Source organism: Zonotrichia leucophrys, chromosome 13, assembly GCF_028769735.1.
Source record: "Zonotrichia leucophrys gambelii isolate GWCS_2022_RI chromosome 13, RI_Zleu_2.0, whole genome shotgun sequence".
NCBI classification, from domain to species: Eukaryota; Metazoa; Chordata; class Aves; order Passeriformes; family Passerellidae; genus Zonotrichia; species Zonotrichia leucophrys.
The window spans coordinates 6394495-6413114 of NC_088183.1; the positions used below are offsets into that span (position 1 = coordinate 6394495).

The window sequence follows — 18620 nt, forward strand, 5'->3', positions numbered from 1 at the left end:
GGCGAGGGGGATGGATCCTGTCAGGCTGGAAGAGAAAGGCACTCCAGGAGTGACACCAAACATGGCAACATGTCAGCCCCAGGCATGCCCCAGAGAGGTGCTAGGATTCAGCTGAGTATCTCTCCTGGTCACCATCACCCCTAAGCATCTTCTTGCACCGCTCTCTGTCCACTTCAACAGACATAGACAATGTTCATATCACACTGTCCCTCAGCCCCTGCCTGTCCTTCTTCCTCTCTGCCTTTTTTTAGGGCAGAAACTGTCCTTGCCCCTGTCTTTGCCCAGTGAGCTGTTGTCCTTGTGCCCTAGGTGCCCTCAGAGCAGCAGGTGCTGGCTGAGCAGGGGCTGGCTACTGCGCCCCCAGCACCTCCTCCTTAGCAGAGCTATTTTCAGCAGCTGGCTCCCAGGGTGCAGGAGCTGCAGCCCTGAACCTGCAGGGAGCTGGTGAGCCCAGCCAGCAGCAAGAAGGATCATGGCACCACTCAGCTGGGTTGCTCCAATGTGGAGAGGTGGCTGGAAACCAGCTCCAGTGTGAGCCCCCTGAGCTGCCCACCTGCAGCAGAGCCCTCCTGTGCTGCTGGGACACTCGGCTCCCCAAGTGCTGTTCCACCCTGTTTGGTGCCTCTGGCACTGCTCAGCTCGGGCTGATGCAGGGCAGCTTCCCCTGAGGGCCCTGCAGTGCCAGGGTTCCCGTGGGGCTGGGGTGCCGGGCACAGCTCCCTGCCAGCTCTGAGCTCAGCACTGACCATCCTCACAACGAGCCAGGGACCTGCACCCCATCCTTCCCTCTGCCCCCCTCCAGGGAGACCGTACTCTGACCCCACAGTGGTGCTGTCCCCTTTTCCAAGGACATCCCCAAGCCCCGTGCACCCACCCACCTGCTGACCCCCACGTGGGGCCTCACCTTCCCTACCTGGCCAGGGGATACCCCAGATGCTTCTGGGGCACTGAAGATGCTTCTCTTGCTGTGCTGGGGATGAGGCTGAAGCCAAGCTGCAGCCACCAGCACCCGGTGGCCTCTGCTGGCCCGTCCCGGCCCCCTCGGGCTCCTGCTGCTCGCCCCAAGCCGTGCTGGGCTCCAGCCCAGATGCCAAGGTCCAGCCAGGGACAGAAGTTATTTCTGGCTGAGAAAGGGGGCGGAGCAGGGCTGTGACCCTTGGGGACTGCGATGCCATCACCCCAGCGTGGAGCAGGTCTGACTCACAGGGATGAGGATGCCACAGTCCTGGCATGGAGCAGGGCTCTGACCCTTGGGGACCAGGACGCCACAACCCAGCGTGAAGCAGGGCTGACCCACACGGATGCAGACACTGTCACCTGGCACGGAGCAGGGCTGACCCCTGGGGACATGTGGCAGCAGCAGGCGGTGGCAGTGTGCCGTGTGTGCCCAGGCCACCTGGGGGACAGAGCAGAGCCAGCCTGGGTGGAATAACAGAGGTTTATTTCAGAACTGGGTATACAGCGGTGTGGTGAAGGCAGGCTGTGCTGGCCGCTGGAGCCGGGGGGGAGATGTGTCCTGGGAATGGGGGCTGTGCTCCAGGAGGGGCTGCTGCAGTGTGGAGGTGCTCCAGGGATGAGGGATGGCTTCAGCAGTGTGTCCTGGGGGAAGGGAAGGGGTGATGGGCTCTGTGAACAGGAATATTCCAGAGCCCTGGCAGCCCAAACACAGCCTCCTCTCCAGGGCTGGCCCCAAGGTGTGGGGACACTGACATCCTCAGAATAGCCTTCTGTGCCAACACTTCCTTCAAACCCTCTGCAACTTCTGCCATTTCCTTCAGCTCCTCCAGTTCCTCACCTGCCCTGGCTGTCACAGCACCCATTGGTTCCTGTGTGTGCCTCCATCCGCCAGAGTGGGGATGTGGTGAACTTGGATAGGGGGACAGTGACAGGTACACGGTGGGGCTGTCCCTCTTGGTCTGGGCAGGGCAGGAGGGCACCTGTAAACAGTCCCCTTAACATGGCAATAAATAACTTTGGCTCTTTTGCTTTCTAGAGAAAGAAAGATTTGGGAGAATTCTTTAAGAAGGAGTCAAAAGTTAAAAAAAAAAAAAAGGGCAGTGTAGAACTTGGGGGCTGGAACTAAAAATTAAATTTTCCTCTCCAAAATCTGGTTTTAATTGACACCAGCCAAATCTAGAGGCTGGGACAGCCTGGTCATGGCATCCAATCGATGCAGCCCACCCTCAGCAGATGTGACCCCCCTCCAAAGGGAAGCAGAGCTGCAGTGACACCGGGGGATAACACCTGGGAGCCGGGGACAGGGGCTCACGGGGCACCACCCAGCCCATCCCATGCTGGCTGTGCGGGATGGGGCTGGCTGGCAGGGACGGGCCGGCTCCCCCTCTCTGCTCCTGCCTGCTGAGCACGCAGTCCTGCCCCGAAAGGTTAGCGTGTAAAAATAGAGCGGGGCCATGCGACGGCGGGCGGCCGGGAGGCACCTGACCCCGCGGGCACACAGAGGGGTCGTGGCAGCTCCGAAGGGACACTGTTTTTTGAGTGGACACTGTTTTTTGGGGACCTCAGCCCCGGGGATGGGTGTGTTCCCGATGGGGATGAGCGGGGGCATCACCCGGGCTGACAGGTGCAGGGAGAGGGTTTTTTGGCGGGGGCTGGCTTGTCTAGGAGGTGCAGGGAGCCCCTGAGGGCAGAGCCCCCGTCTTCAGCCTCAGGCTGCTGCTCCAGCCCCGCGGACACAGGTTGAAGCTGTGGATTCCCGGGCTCTTGGTCCCCGAGTCTTCGGAGTCGAGGGAGACGTCCGAGTCCGTCGGGGACCGGGAGGTGCCGCGCTTGGCCGAGGAGCGCCCGCCCACCACGGGGGATGGCAGGGGGCTCTTGGGGACGGGGGACAGCCGGGCCACGGGGCAGGGAGAGGCGCTGGACGGCGGCAGGAGCCGGCGCCCCTCGGCCCAGGCGGCCCGGGGGATCCCGGGGGAGGCGCAGGGCTGGGGGCTGCCGGCCCGCGGCGAGCGCAGGGGGCTCCTGTGGGTGGGCGAGGGGCTGCCCAGGCTCCCCAGCGCGCTGCCCGCTGCCTGCAGCGCCGGCGCTCTCGGCCCCAGCCGGGGCGATTGGGGCAGGCTGGGGGGCCCGGCGGGGATGGGGGTGAAGGGCCGGGAGCTCTCCAGCCCCAGCGCTTTGGGAGAGGAGCTCTTCCTGCGGGCGGCGTTGATGATGTTCCTGGCCAGCCGCGCTTGCATCTGCCGGCTGGCGCGGGGCTCCGCGTCCTGCCGCAGCGGGGACAGCGACCGCTCGCTCCACGGAGGGGACGTGGGGGGCCCCTCGTCCAGCTCGGGCACCGAGGCCGGGCTGGCCCAGCCGTCCAGGCTGCCCGGGCGCCGCGCCAGCCGGGGCGTCCAGGTGGGCGATGCAGGGAGAGACGAGCGCCTGTCCTGGAGAGGGACAGAGAGCGGGTTAGTGACTCTGGGGGACGCGGAGATAGAGCAGGGGGACAGTGCCAGGAGGGTGCCGAGGGAAGATTCATCCTGGCACAGCCCCACAGGAGCTGGGGATGTCTCCTCGTGCATGGCACCCCTGCAAGGTGTCCCCAAAACACATTTGATCCTGCACCCCCTCGCTCACCAAGGAGATGAGGGCAGGCTGAGCCTGCAGATAATCATCCTTGCCCGGAATATGTCCCAGGACCTGTCAATACCTGCAGCTTCCTCAAGTCTCCCTGTGGGGGATGCTCGGAGCCCCCCCTGCACTGCCCCAGGATCCATCACCCAGCACTGCTCCCCCGGCGGCAGGAAAGAGAAGAGCCAGGTGTGACAGCGCAGAGAGTGTATTCAGAAAGGGGGAAAAGAAAAATGCAGGAGAAGTAAAGCACAGTCAGAAGGCAACTTGGCACCATGGGGAAAGTGGCAGGAGGGCACGGGCAGGGGCACAGCTGGATGACAAACCTTGGGCTGAGCATCACCCAGCAGCCCTGCCCTCGGCAGCCTCCTCATCCCAGCCGTGCCACACCGAGCCCAGGTGGGGCCAGGGACCCCGCAGGGACTCTGGGCTCAGTGCCATGGGCTCTGCCATTCCCCAAGGGTGTAGTTCTTCCTTCACAGTGAGGAAGCAAACGAGGACAGATCCTGAAGGAGCAACAGAAGAGCTAGCAGCAGGCACAGTGAGGCAGAAAGGCAGTGTGTCCCTTCCAGGTTTGCTTTGGTTGAGCTGAGAAGAGCCCAGGACAGAGGGGATGTGGAGGAGCAGGCAGAGCTCTGAGAGCTGGAAAAGCCAGAGATGAGGAAAGTAGGGAGCCAGAGGTGAGATGCTCCATAACAGTTTCCAGGAGATAGAAGAGCAAGAGCAGCCCTGTGGGACAGGCAGGCTCCTGCTGCCTCTTTGGGAATCCTGCACCTCTGTGCCCAGTTCCTGCTGCCTCCCCGGGACTCCTCAGCTCCTCTTGCACGGGGGCTCAGCAGCGCCTGTCACCCACTGTCCCAGCACTGCAGCCTCACATCACAACCACTTCTTTTTTCCACTTCCTTTTCTTCCCCCTCCCCACAACTGTTTTTCGTGGTTGGTTTGGCTTTTGGCTCTCCCATGAGCAGCTAGTTCGGGAGGACTCAGCCTAGCACCGCTGTGTGTTTCTCTCTGCCACCACTACTTGTAGTACAAGGAAGGTTTCCACACCTGCGGCTCGATGCCGGCGTTCCTGGTGGAGTAGGAGGGTCGGGGTGCCTGGAACCCCGCCTTAGCCCGCGGCGGCAGCAGGCGGCAGGGCGAGGCCAGCAGCGCCTCGGCCGGGGCTGCAGGGCTGGCTCGGCTCTCCTGGGCCAGGGGCAGAGCCCCGGCAGCGCTGGGGAAGGGGCTGGCACTGCCCTGGCCGGCGCTGGGCACCACGGGGGGATGCCACACCGGAGAAGGAGGCAGCGGAGAGGCCGGGCAGGAGGCTTGCTGGGGACAGGGGTAGGAGTCGGGAAGAGAGGGTCTGGGTGGAGGCACCTCCTGGGGTATGGACCTTGCTGGGCCCTTGGATGGGGAGAGGATGAAGAGAGAAGACTGGAGCTGGTAAGGCTGGTGCCGGGAGATCTCCAGCTCCTTCTGGGACACCTCGCTCTCCATGAGGTTGTTGCCATACAGCGATGCAGGAGGGGTTTTGGAGGGCCTGCAGGGACTCTTGGAGGGGCGTCTGGAGACCATGGGTGACAGGTAGGCATTGTTGTCATACTTCCAGGAGGGAGGCAGGGACATGGTGGGCGATGGTGACCGCAGCAGCTCGGGCTGGGAGGGGGCCTCAATGATGAACTTCTCCATCCTGGACTGTCGGCGGGCAAAGAGCTCAGCCCCCTTCCCTCTTGCCTCAGTGAGGATGTGGCTGGGCTGTGGCTTCTTCTTGGGCTGGATGGTGGGAGACTTGAGGCAGGAAGACCACGCTGGAGCATCCTCAGCTGGTGGGAGGTGCTGCACACCCCTGGCTGTGCTGTTGGGGACAAAGTTGGAAGCTTCAGCCCCGAGGGCAAAGGGCTCATCCTCGGTGCTGGGCTCCCCGTGCTCCTTCTGCTTCTTCCTGCTGTCTGCACTCTGAACCAGGTCCAGCAGGTCGGGGTTGGGGCTCAGCTTTGGCTTCTCCAAGAAAGTGAACATGGACTTTCTGCTGCCTCTGCGTGCAGCCGACTCCTCCAGGATCCCAGTTTTGGGCAGGGGGTTTGGTCCGCTCACCCCGCAGCCCAGGAGGGGATCCGGCAGCACCTTCTGCACCTGGCTGGGGTACAGGGCCGAGTAGGCAGGGGGGGAGCGGACACGGGTGAGGGGTGGGGGGCTGCTGAGGGTCTCTGCATAGGTTGGTGGTGGGGGCAGCTCGGGGGCGGGGGGCTCCTCGGCCGGCTGGGCGCTGGCGGGGGATGCCTGGGTGCCGAAGGGTCTGGCTGTCCGGTTCTTCACGGGCTTGGGCTTGGCCAGGGTGAGATGGACCTCGTAGTACTGCCGGCCCTGTGTCCCGTTCTGCTGCTGCCCTCCTGGGGGTGCCATCCCTGTGGCTGTGCCCGCTGGCGCGCTGGGCACCTCGCTGGGCACCTCAGCGGGCACCTCAGCGGGCATCTCAGCGGGAACCTCCCCAGGCACTTTGCCGTTCTTCCCCTCCTCGGGGCTCTGTGGCAGGACAAAAGCTGGCAGGGGGTTCGGCCCCGCAGGGGCTGCTGCATTTCCGAGCCCCTCCACCCCTCTCTCCATCCCGCCGGCCGCCTGCTCCTGCACGCCGTTGGTGGCGGCTGCCGCCATGTTCTCCTTCAGGTAAACGCTGAGTGGCACCTGCTGGGCTTCGGCAGGAAGCTCCTGGCACGGGGAGGCGTTTGCCAGCATCCCTTCTCCAGGATTGCCGGGCTGGCCAGGCTCTGGTTTCATGCCCTGGCCCTGGCTGTGCTCCATGGCTCCTTGGCGAGGCCGGGGCTCCGCGGGGCTCAGGGGCTGCCCCCCGCCATGCCCGGCCCCCGTGAGCCCCTCGACGCGCTGCCGGCGCCGGTGGAACAGCAGCACGCCCTTGGAGCTGGGGCCGGGCGCCGTGGTGAGCTGGGCCGCGATCCTCTGGCTCCGCGCCTTCGCCTCCTTCAGCTCTTTCTCCGAGAGGCTGGCGCTGCGGGAGAGACCTGGGCACAGAGGAGAGGGGCATTAGGGCCCTCAGAGGGAATGTGGGGTGGCATCCTCCCCCCAGGACTGGCGGCCCTTCCTCCAGGTATCCCCCGGCATCCCGACTCTTCCCTGGCAGGAGAGATGCACTGGGGCTGGCATACACGGTCCGGGGAAAACGGGGACCCAGCACAGCCATCACAGAGATGCTGGGACAGATGGGAAAGCCCAGGGGACACCCAGTGACACTCAGGACCTTTCCACCATCCCAGCCCGTGTTTCGGCTGGGCTCTGCGCACCCACCGCGCTGACCACATGGGAAAGGAATTTCTCGGAGCGGGTCTCGGATTGCAGCTCACATGGCTTCGGCCCCGGCTCACAGAGGAAGGGGAGAGGCCGGCGGGTGTCCCCCGGCCCCTCGCCCCGAATGCCGGCATGCTCAGCCCCCAGCGGGCAGGACACAAACCCGCGGAGATGCCAGCGCACCCCGACCCCACAGCAAGGCCGGTGGGCAGCCCTGGTGGGGGACTTGTATGTGGAGCAACACGAGATGGCAGCAGCCGACAGAGGCTGCGCAGATCCTGCCCAGTCGGACACAGGCACGGACACAGCGAGGGGCCACGCTCACACCTCGGGACTCAATACAAGCTCTAAAAGCGATGTGCTAAAAGCCTGGCCCGAGCCAGCCCGGTGCCGCCGGGCTTCTCCTGTGCCGGACAAAGGTCAGGGCACCAGCCCTTCCCTGAGACGAGAGGATGTGGAGCTGCCGGGAATGCATTTTCTCAGCGTGAGCCATTTCCTATGAGCTTGCCCCCCCCGAAAGCTCCCGTGGGAAGGGCGGCGTCCCCCACCCTGCCGAGGCACTGCTGGGCACAGACACCATCGGCCTCAGCCCCGCACCCAGCGAGGGGGCAGCCCCTCTCCAAAGGCACTGCCAGGAGGGCTCTGACGGTGCCTCTGCTCTGCTCTGGCCCCAGCAGGGAGGTGGGTGGCCAAGGCAGCCCGCTCCCAGCCCTGCTCTTCTTTCCTTCCCATCCCATCCCTTCCCGTCTTCCCTTCCTTCATGTGTTCCTCATTTTCTTGCCTTCTGTGCTGCTTGGGACTCTTCCAGGATATTTTCAGCAGTGGCTCAGCCTACCAGCGAGGGAAAGGGATGGATGACTAAGCCAAATCCTTCCAGCAAGCCCACGGTAAGCAGAAGGGCTGCTGGAAGCCGGGCAACTCCTGTTCCTCACCCTTCATCCCTCCTGCCTCCCTCAGCCCCCGGCAGGTCCTTGCACACAGCTCAGGTGTGCAGGATGAAACCTTCAGGAGGGTTTTATCTGGGCAGGGGGCAGAGATGCCAGTGGAAACTCTCCTGGAGACGTCGGCAGCGGTGTCGCCGGCGGTCAGAGTCCCCCGTTCGCGCCCAGCATTGTTTTATGCCCCATTTCTGTTTGCTTTGGCGGCCGCACAGAGCGGGGCCGCTGCTTCCTCCGGCCGGGCTGCCTGGAGGGCGGCCAGCACCGCGGCTCCGCTCCGCGGGGTCACCCTCGCCGCCTTTATCTCCGAAGCGGAGCAGAACCGCTGCCAAGGAGCCGTTGAGAAAGCAGCCACAGGCTCCAGATGTCTGCGGGCTCCGTGCTCCGAGCGGAGCATCCATCCCCGCTCCCTCCTCAGGCTGCCGGGGCTGCCTCAGAAGCCGAGCTCTCGGCGGAGCCATTTCGCAGCCTCTTGCTCTTGCTACTGCCTTTTAACAGCAAACGAGGGGCCCTGGGGGATCTCCTCCGTGCTGGAGGGATGACTCAGCTCTTGGCCAGCCTGTTCCCGCTTGCACTAGCCGCCAGATACGCTCCCACGTAGCCGGGACCAACACCGGGATTTGCCCGCCGGGGTTTTGCCCCCGGGTGTCTCCATGGCTTTGCTCCGGGTCAGGGTGTGCTGCAGGGCGGGCTCTGACAGCTAAAATCCCCACCTGCAATCCATTTCCATCCACACCCATCCCCTCCAGTCTCCCAGCAGCTCCCTGCCCACCCAGCACCGGCCGTCCCTGGGCTGTTCCGCCTGGATCCACTGGAAATGAATCCCTCAGGACACTGCTGGGGATGCTGGGGGTAAGAATTGCTCTTCACATCCGACTTTTGTGACACAGATGAAGAGCACTGAAGCCTCTGGCAGTCCAGAGGACATTGATGCAGCCTGAGCCATGGGATGAGGTTGTTCACCCTTTATCCATGTGCCATGGTGACTGGAGGGATTCTGTCACCTGAGGCAGTTTCTACACCACATATCCCCTCCCGGCCTCAGGGAACATTCCTTCATCCTTCCCTGCCATCTCCTGCCAGCCCCGGGGGGGCTCAGGTTGGTCATTGTCCCCAGCCCCAGGCAGGCAGGAGGGAGCTGAATGCACTGAGAATGTCCAGGTGCTGGGGAGGAGAAGGAAAAGGGCTGTGGGGCTCAAGGAGGCAAAAGTAAAATTACTCCATGTGTCCAAGGGCATTGGGAACTGGTTTCCACCCATTGCCCTGAGCCCAGTCCAAATTCTAACAGGTGATGGCTCCTTCCTTCCTTCCTTCCTTCCTTCCTTCCTTCCTTCCTTCCTTCCTTCCTTCCTTCCTTCCTTCCTTCCTTCCTTCCTTCCTTCCTTCCTTCCTTCCTTCCTTCCTTCCTTCCTTCCTTCCTTCCTTCCTTCCTCTTCCTTCCCTTTCCCTTTCCTTCCTTCCTTCCTTCCTTCCTTCCTTCCTTCCTTCCTTTCCCTTTCCCTCCTTCCTTCCTTCCTTCCTTCCTTCCTTCCTTCCTTCCTTCCTTCCTTCCTTCCTGGAATCCATCCTTCCTTTCCTCATTTCCTTCCTTCCTTCCTTCCTTCCTTCCTTCCTTCCTTCCTTCCTTCCTTCCTTCCTTCCTTCCATCCATCCATCCATCCATCCATCCATCCATCCATCCATCCATCCATCCCACACCACACACTGTCTTGCCATGCCACAGTCCCTTGGGCAGGAAACATCTCCCCTCTCCAAATATCCCATTTTTTCCAAGCCAATGAGCCCCACCAGCCCTCTCCACTGCCTTGTGCCCTCCCTGAGTCTCTCTGTGGTCCAGGGATGCTGCAGGAGGTGCTCCCTGTGCATCCTGTGCCCCATGGAACTGCCAGAGTCCTGGCACACAGAGCAGCCCCAGGTGCTATTGTGGTTTAGCACATTCCAGCTCTGGCCACAGGAGCCTATAGATCTCTATCTATAGATTTACAGACCTCTATCTATAGATTTACAGATCTCTATCTATAGATTTATAGACCTTTATCTCTAGATTTATAGATCTCTAGCTATAGATTTATAGATCTCTATCTATAGATTTATATAGGCACTTGTTCTGCAGGTTTTCCCTTGCTCCAGGGGTGATTTCCTGAACATCCCCCGAGTGCAGGGCTTAACAGCTTCTCTCTGAGCTGTCAGTCACCCTCCCCACAGCATGTGCAGTGGTCTCTCCTTCAGAGAGAGGATGACGAAGGTGATGAAAGGCATTTTTGTTACTCTCACTTCCTGGACAGATGGGGGGAAAAAATTCCTTCCATCTCAGCTTTCCATGCAAAGGATGGATCCCCCTGAAGGGTGTTAAAGCAGGATGTCTGAAGTGCAGCCAGGAAAGGCTGGAATCACCATCTGACCCCAGATGGAGGTGAAGGATGTTTCAGACATGGCTAGTGACCCATCCTGCCCTAAGGTGGACTCCTAAGAGCTGAAATGGGATGAAGATCTGGCCTTAAATTGCAGCTTCACTGAACTGACAAATTCAGTGAAAGCTGATGATCCTGACATGGCTGGGATGTCACAGGAAGGAAAAAGTGACTTGGGAGCTGTGCCTGGTGAGAAGTCCTTGTATGCAGAAGACAAGGTACTCAAGCCTTAATGGGACCTGCAGGATGCCACAGGTCATGTGAAATCTTGGAGTCAGAGCTGGCAGGTGACTCCAAAATCTTCAGCCTGGGCTCTGTCCCTGGCCTGCCCCAAGTGTGGATGCTCAGCCACTCTGGTGCTGCTGCCCAGCTTGGCCATGCTCAGGGTGTCCTACCAGACCACCCCTGACACAGCACCCACCATCCACAACCAGCAGGCACTTTTTCCCATTTCCAAACATTTCGTGGACTTCTGTGGTCAACCCAAACGGGGCCTCTTGCTGGCAAAATCCCACTGGCAAAACCAAGAGTGAAACCAAGACCAACCCCATTTCCAGAGGGACACGCTCTGTGCCACCTGACACCAACCCCAGTGCACATCCACAGCCAGGCAAGGCTGGGGAGAGGAGATGCAGTGTTTTCACCCAAACATTGAGGACTTTGGCCACTGAGGAAATGTAAGCAGGTTTTTTGGCAGAGCAGCGAGCTGGCCTCTTGCCCCAGCTACAGCTGTGCAGGATTTTTTGCAGCGCGTACCAACTCACCCACATTTCAGTCTGTGCACACATTCCCCTCCAGCTCCCAGTTATCCCAAATAATCTGCAGCTAGGAAAACACAGAGGGTAGCACAGACAGGCAGCTGAGCTAGCTAGAAACGGATATGATTCAAACATATGGACAGAAGGATGACAATTTTCTGCCTCATTCCCAGCTTCCAGCCCTCCTATGCCCCAGATACAAAACCTCCATGAAGTTCTCATTCCTGCTGGCCCTGCAGCCCCAAAAAGATCCAGCTCAAGTGGTGGGTGCTGTGGTGGGATCAGCCTCTCCTGCCTGGCAGATGCTCTGTGCTGGGCCTCTCCACATGGGCGCCTGTGCCAGTGACAAAATGTGGCACAGCGAGAGAATTCGTTGCGCTTGCAAGTTCTGCCTGTGCTCTGTTCACAGGGGCTTTGCTGGATTTGGAGCTGTTTGCCTCCCCAGCCCTGGCTGGCACTCAGCACCCAAATCCTGCTGAAATGGCCCCACAGGCTCCAAGCAGCAAGGGCTGGGGCACCCAGTTCCCACACAGGGGAGGAGAAGGGGGTGGTGGGGATTGAGTGGGGGCTGTCTGCCCCAGCCCATCCCCAGCTCCTGGGGGATGCAGTGAGCAGCCCCAGCCCCACATGTGTCCACAGTGGGCAAGAAGAAGCTGTTGCCACCACACAGGCGGAGACAGCACCTTCCCCAGCTGGCTAAAATCAAGCTTTTATCTTGGAAAAGGCGCCTGGAGCCGCCCAGACAGCGCTGCCATCCATCCACCCCGAGGGCAGCAGAACCAGCCCGTCCCACGGCCGGGTACCACGGGCGCTCCATCCATCCTGCCTGGGAAGAGCCTCCCAGCCCCGTTGTGCCCAAAGCCTCTGGAGCTCTCTGTGACCCATCCCGGCCTGCGAGGTCCGGGGCAGCCCCGCCGGGCCGGTGCCCCGAGAAGGTCAAACGGCTCCGAGTGTCCCTGCGGGGTGGGCAGAGCGGGGAGGGCGGCGGAACGCAACGGGGCCTTTGCCTGTCCCTTGCACAACCCGTAAGGGATCCATCCTGCTGGCTGCCAAGCCCAGGGCCAGCCTCGTGTGCCCAGCATGGGTGGCACGGCCAGGGGAGGTCACGTCCCTGCCGCAGGGGACAGGGGACATCGCCTGGGAAGGAGTTCTGTGGAGCTGCGAGGTACCACCCTGCGAGCCCCGGGAAGGACCCCCAGGCCCCTCCACGTCCCCGGCTGTGTCCCTGCCGTGCCTCCCACACCCCCATCGGACACCCGGGTGCAGGCGGAGGGAAGCGACACCTGCCCCGCTCATTCCTGGGCACAAACCCCGCTGAGCCCCGGCTGGGTGCGCCCATCGCCCACCCTTCGCCCACCATGGCACCCACGGGACACCTGAGCATGCACTCCCGTCCCCCCCGTGCGCCCCGGACCCCTGAGCACCCCCTGCTCACGGACACCCCCCGGACACCCCCAGACCCCCGGCAGCCCCTCTGCGTGCCCACACAGCCTCCTTGCCCCGTCCCTCCTGCAGTGCCACCCCCACCCGGAGCCCCCCGGTCGCTGCCCCCCGCACCCCTCCAGCCCCGCCGTACCCGCCGTGCCGGGTGCCGGTGCCGCCTCCCCGCGCAGCCCGACTGCACCGGCGAGGAGGCGGCGGGCAGGAAAGTTGCGGCAGCTCCGCCCTCGGAGCGGGCCCGGGGGGGCGGCGGGCGGGGGCCGGCCCGGGGGGGTGGCGGGTCCCGCCGGCACTGCCCCTGCCCCTGCCCGCCCCGACAGACCGACCGACCGACCGACAGACCGACCGGGTGGGACGGGTCCCCCAGCCGGGCCACTCTGGCAGCCGCCCCGCCGCCCCCGATGTTCCTGCTCCGCTGCTTCTCGGCCCGGCTGGGTCTGCCCTGAGCCCGCTGCGAGGGCAGGGGGAGAAGCTGGGGCATCCCTAACCCAGCCTGGGCATCCCTTACCCAGCTTCCCACATCCCCTTCCCACTCCGGGGCATCCCCTGATCCCATCCTGGTGCATCCCTCTCTCCCAGCCCTGCACATTCCCTATAACCGTCCTGATCATCCTCTCACCCATCCCAGGACCTTTCGCAGCTCCTCACCCTTTTTCCCTCCTCCCACAGCACCTCACGTTTCAGACACTGCTGGGCATGTGGGGCTTCCCCTTCCCGCAGGTTCCCTCAGTGCTAAAGTTTTGAAGCACTTGGAGGGAGGCAAAAATCCAGAGACAAAAATCCAGCAGGGGTGTCACTGCCCTGGGGACCTGCTGGGAACAGCCCTCAATGCCCTCTACCAGGGCTGGGCTGCTCCCAAGGGAACCATAGGCAATCCCTGTGGAGGCAGCATCACCTCCACCACCCCTCCAGGGCTGCAGAGCGAGACCGGCCTCACCCCCTTCCCATGCCTGTCCACAACTCAGGATGAGCTCTTGGCTCGATTTTTTGCCTTTCTAATTTCCTTTCTTCCTGCCCCTCTGTGCTTTTTTGTGCTTTCCTGGTTTTTTGAGGGAGCCTGGCGCTGGCTCTGCAGCCCCCAGGGAGCGAAACCTTCTGTTTATTTGCACACCAGACAGAGAAACCAGTCCTGCCTCCTGCATCTCCCATGCTCTGCCTCTTCCCGGGGCTCCTGCGCTCCCCAGGCTGCCCTGAGAGGTGCCAGCCAGCCCGGGCTGCCGTGCTGGATGTGTGAGAGCAGCCAGCCTGGCCCTGGGCTGCTGGATGGGGACCAAAGGGGCACCTGGGACCCGCCTGGGTGGCTCCACACAGCTCCAGGTGGGGCTCCCGTTTGGCTCCTGGCTCCCAGGGCCAGCCTGCACCACTCTGGGTGTGGATGGATGTTCCCTCTTCTCCTGAAGAGGCTGGAAGAGGTGGGGGGTCCTGCACCCCATGGCAGCTAAAGAGAAGAGGAGCAAGCCCCTGGCACCTCCCTGGGATGCTCCTGCTGCAGGAACAGCTCCAGGGCCACTTGTGAGGGCTCCTGCCCTTCCCTCTCACCTGCACTGATCTAAAGCTCTCTCCCCCAAACCTGGAGGCTTTTGGCAAGGTCCCTGCTGCCAGGACCCTCAGGGACATCCTGCCTGCAGGCTCTGGAAAGTCTGACGGGTCCTGCAGGCACTGGCTGCTGGTGATCTCACTTGGAGGGGGAGGAAACGGGACAGACAAACTCTTTCCAACAAACCTGTTGAGTTACTTTAAAATTCCAGGCTGGCAGCAAAAGCGCTGGATGGCTGCATGGATTAGGAAAATGCTGAGCCTGGACAGAGTCAGGCCTGACCTTTCCCCACCACAGATCTGCCATCCCGGAGCAGTGAGAAATGGGAAGACTATTTGGGTCCATCTGGTTTGTGTGCTGAGCCCTGAAACACGATGCTGCTGGGGCAGCTGGGAGCCAAAGGGCTTGGCTGAGCTTCCCAGCCCGTTCCCATCCAGGAGCTGCTGCTTTGGAGGATGCCTGACCCTGCAGAAAGGCAGGGAGTGGGTTCTGGACACTGGGTTTGTGGCAAGCATCCCCAGTTGGTCCCACCCCATCCCACCCAGTGCTGGGGGCTGCCTGGGGGCTCTGAGCTGAGCAGCAGCATCCCAAAATGCCATCCCCCCCCTCCATGGGGACAGGGACACACCTGGCACGGTGTGGCAGCTGAGATAACAGCTGGGCAGGAGCAAAATAGAAATCAGGGTGGAAGAGGGGTTTAAAAATGGGCCCAATGCCTGTAAGAGGGTGAATCCTATGGGAGCATCTCCCACAGGGAGGTGGGGCATCCCAGGCATGGAGCAGCCACAGGAACCCTGGTATGAGCCTGTAGTGGTGTCACTGTTGCTGAAGGGACACTCGTGGGGGGAGGAATGGCTGTGGCACGGGCTGTGAAGTGAGGGGATGGCAGAGAGCATTGTAGGAACCAACCAGCCTGAAATAAAGTGCTTGGTTTTTAAACCAGGGGCTGACAGAAATGGCCCAAAGCCATGCGAGGGATGCTTGGCCATCCCAAATCGATGGAGGAGAGGTGTCCCTGTCCCAGACGGTGCCACAGGAGCTGCTCCTGATCTCTCTGGGGCAGGATCCCACCCAGCCCCATGGCCAGGGTGAGGGCTGGGAGCTCCATCCTGGCCCTGCCCCACTGAGGGATGGGCTGAGCTCCTGGGGACAGTGGGAACCCGCCCGCTGCCTTCCCACCCCCCTCCCGAGAAAAGCCACAGATTCCTCCTTATTTGTAAGGCCAAAGAGATCATCTCAAGCTAAATTAGTCCCAGCAGCTCTGCTGGAAGCCTGGGACCTCAAACCCAGGGAAAGTCCTGCCCTGGGAAGAGCTGGGTGTTCTCACCAGGAGCACAGCAGTGCCTTTCCAGGGGGACGATGGCCAAAGGGGGTTTCTCTTACCTGTTTTCCTTGGCTCGAAGTCAGGGTTGATGAGGACCCGTTGGATCTTCACCACTTTCCACTCCTGGCTGGGATTCTCTGCTGTGGGGGGCAGCTCTGTGGCAGAGCCAGGGCACTTTGGGGGGGCTGCAGGCTCCTCTGCCAAGGCCAGGCTGCTGCCATTCACTGGGGGCTGTGGTGCCTCCCCATTGAGCCCCCTGAGGTCTCTCTGGCAGCTCCCACTGGATTTCCCTCCCTGCAGTGCCATCTGTGCCTCCTGCTCGCCTGCCTCGGAGGCTGGAGCATCCCAGAGCCGAGGGCAGCTCTGCCCCCCTCTGCTGCCCCTGTCCCCCCCAGTGTCCCCCCTGGCTGTCCCTCGGACACAGGGGCGCTGCTCAGCCTCGCCAGGCACGGGGCAGCCGGGCTGGGCATTCAGGCAGAACTGCTGCAGCCTTGTCCTCAGCATCTTTCTTCACTGATTGCCCTCACTGGCACTCCAGAGCCTCTGCATGGCCAGGGGGGTGGATGGATCCCCCCTCAGAGCACGGGCAGCATGAGGGAGGGCAGCCACTGCTCCTGCAGGAAGATCAGGCACGGTGCCACAGGAGCAGGCAGGTTTTGGAGACCAGGATTGAGGGATGTGTCCAGGGCAGGCAGGCCAGCAGGAAGGATTTGCAGGAATTTCTCTTTTCCAGGCAGAGGACCAGCATCCAAAGACCTGTGTGAAGGGAAGGAAGAGTGTTGAGGATGCTGATTTCCTATGACCATGGAGCAACTCCCAGCAACCCCAGCCTGAACTCCAGCTCCAGCACCACTTCCCATGAGGAAGAACCCCCTGAGATGCAATTTGGAAATGCCCCAACCCCACCACCATATCCACCACCCCAGCACCCTCATCCATCCACCCTCACCCTGGGGACAGCCCCTGTGCCCTGCTCCCCCTGCTTTGCCAGCCCAGATGTGGCTGTGGCACCCCTGTCAGTGCTCAGCCCTGGGGCACCACTGCTCTGCAGCTGGGAGTGTCCAGCCAGGCAGCAAAGCCCTGAGGATGTTGCTCAGGGTTATCAGGAACAAAAAAGGGAAAATTTCCAGCGTGCAGCTAAACTGTGTTTAACCATTGAGTGACTCATGCAGAGGCAGGACCAGCGCAGGCAGACACACTTCCCTCCTGCCAGGCACAAATCCTGCTGGGATGACGGAGCCAAGCACCAGCACAGACGAGTTATCAGCTGGGACAGGGGGATGTCATCTCTCCCAGGGCAGGATATGGGTTGCAGTGTACGGAAATTCCTGTGAGTCCTCTCACACAGCATCACCCAGCCCTGCTCACGGCAAGGCTGGTCCTGGGAAGCACCTCCTGGGAGATGCACAGCACCCAGGGCACATGGAGCATGATGGATTTCCCAAACTAGCAGCCAGCTGGGGAGGAAAAGGGGTTCCTGCTCATCCCACACCCCTCCCTGAGTTATTGTGAGGTTTCTCAGTGAAATAAGAAAAGGCACCAGGTCAATATCACAGGTTAAGCTCTGGCAGGAATACACCCTGCAGCTTCCTCAAGGCTCACATAGCTTCTCTGCAAAACTTTTCCTGTCCTTAGCAGGGTTATTTTGGAAAAGAAGGCAGATTAGAAAGCAGGCGCTCGGGCATTTCCCAAACACAAGGCTGCATTTTTTGGAGAACGCCCAAAGGAAATCTTCTGCCCTTTTTGAATTCCTTCCTCTCCGCTGCAATTATTCAGCACAGATTTGCAAAGAGAACCTGAGGAGAAAATGTCAATGTTTCTCTCTGAAAAAGAAATTTCACTCTCCTCTTTACGTAATTTGGGGGATCAATAGTTGCAGGAAGCCACCCACATCTTTCCTTGGAAACATGGCAAGTTGTTGGAGCTGGAGAGAGCCAGTTTATCTCAAATGAGGACAAAAAGAAAATTGCCCAAAATAGCCCCAGCCCAGCGTGGGTGGGCAGAGAACCTGTCAGGGTGGGTCTGCATCTCCCCACTCCCATTTCCTCACCCTATCCCTGGGGAGCAGGATTCTGGGGCAGCACAATCATGTCCATCCAATCCAGAGCTGCCTTGACAGTTTGCTGGGGGGCTGGAACTCCCTGAAGGCATCTTCCAGAGCTTCCCTTGCATGTGGGAGCGCCTTCCATGCATGGGCATCTCCTGGGAGTGACACCCTGGGGCTCGCCAGGCAAACCCTTCTTGCTTAGACCCGAGCTGTGGTGTTCCCTGAGGACACTCTCAGCACCAAAATACTGAATCAGGCCTCTGCTTCCTCTCTGGGGGCCAAGCTGGGCCTGGCACAGAGTTAGGGAATGGTGGCAGAGCTATGGAGAGCAGCTTCCTTCCCCCAGGACACAGCTCCTGGCTCTGCCAACAGCACAGCAAGGGAATATTTATGAGTGCCACGGATCTCTAGCAGAAGCTGCTGGGCTGATCCTGCCTGTTGGAATACCAGCCAGGTAGGATGTGTGTAAATGCCTCGGGTGCATCACTGTGCTGGCAATAACAGGCAGCAACAGCAGCCACAGCCACAAAGCCAGGCTGAGATAGCCCCCACCTGCAAACAAAGGCTGTAAAGAGGGATGGGGGTCATTTCAGGCAGCATTTCAGGGGTGCAGCTTCAGAGGACACCCAAACTGGGTGCCCAGCTCAGAGACCCAAGAAGCAGCTGCTCACTGTGTCCGAGAGGCTCCTCAAGATTCCTGATGGCAACAAGTCCCTATGAGAAAATGGTGCTGGGGAGGGAGTAACAACAATAACAACAACAAAAAATCCTTCAATTCACAAAGTGTTGAAATCTGGCAGCAAGGAGATCTTTTGCTCCACTTCTCTTCCTGCCCACTCGCTGGCGAGTGATGCACGGCCCCCCCACCTGCCTTTCTCACACCCTGTCACCCTCCCCCCCCAGCTATTGAAAAAAGGAAAACTAAAGTTAACTTTCCACGTCCCACACAAATATTTTTGGCAGGCGTTGCTGGCATTCAGGCTGCCGAACCCGGGGGAGACGGGGTCTGCTCAGAGCCTTTGTCTCCATCTGCTCCCGGCACCCGGCTGGGGGTATGGGCTGCTCTGTCCCAGACACAGTGCAGGGACAGGAGGTGGCACAGCTGTAAAAAACGGGGGACACCCCCAGAACAGCCCTGGGGACCGTGAGTGACCCAGCCACGGGAGTGCCATGAAATGGGGGGAAGATTCACACCCAAACTTTGGCTCTGTCCCCGCTTCCCCATGATGTTCTCAGCCACATCCCTGCCCCTCGCTGGGCTTTCATCACCATGAAACGAGCCGGGGAGGGCTGTGAAGCCGCCCCAGCCC

The 18620-nt window shown here is 61.1% G+C and overlaps 1 protein-coding gene across 1 annotated transcript; it reads right to left on the reverse strand.

Moving 5' to 3' along the window:
• Nucleotides 1-1424: 1424 nt before the first annotated feature.
• Nucleotides 1425-15600, reverse strand: SYNPO (synaptopodin). Its single transcript, XM_064724795.1, has 3 exons — nucleotides 15323-15600; nucleotides 4621-6572; nucleotides 1425-3386 (listed from the first exon to the last, which is right to left on the reverse strand). The coding sequence occupies exons 1-3, from the start codon at nucleotides 15567-15569 to the stop codon at nucleotides 2619-2621; spliced, it is 2967 nt and encodes a 988-aa protein (XP_064580865.1). The 5' UTR covers nucleotides 15570-15600; the 3' UTR covers nucleotides 1425-2618.
• Nucleotides 15601-18620: the final 3020 nt, after the last annotated feature.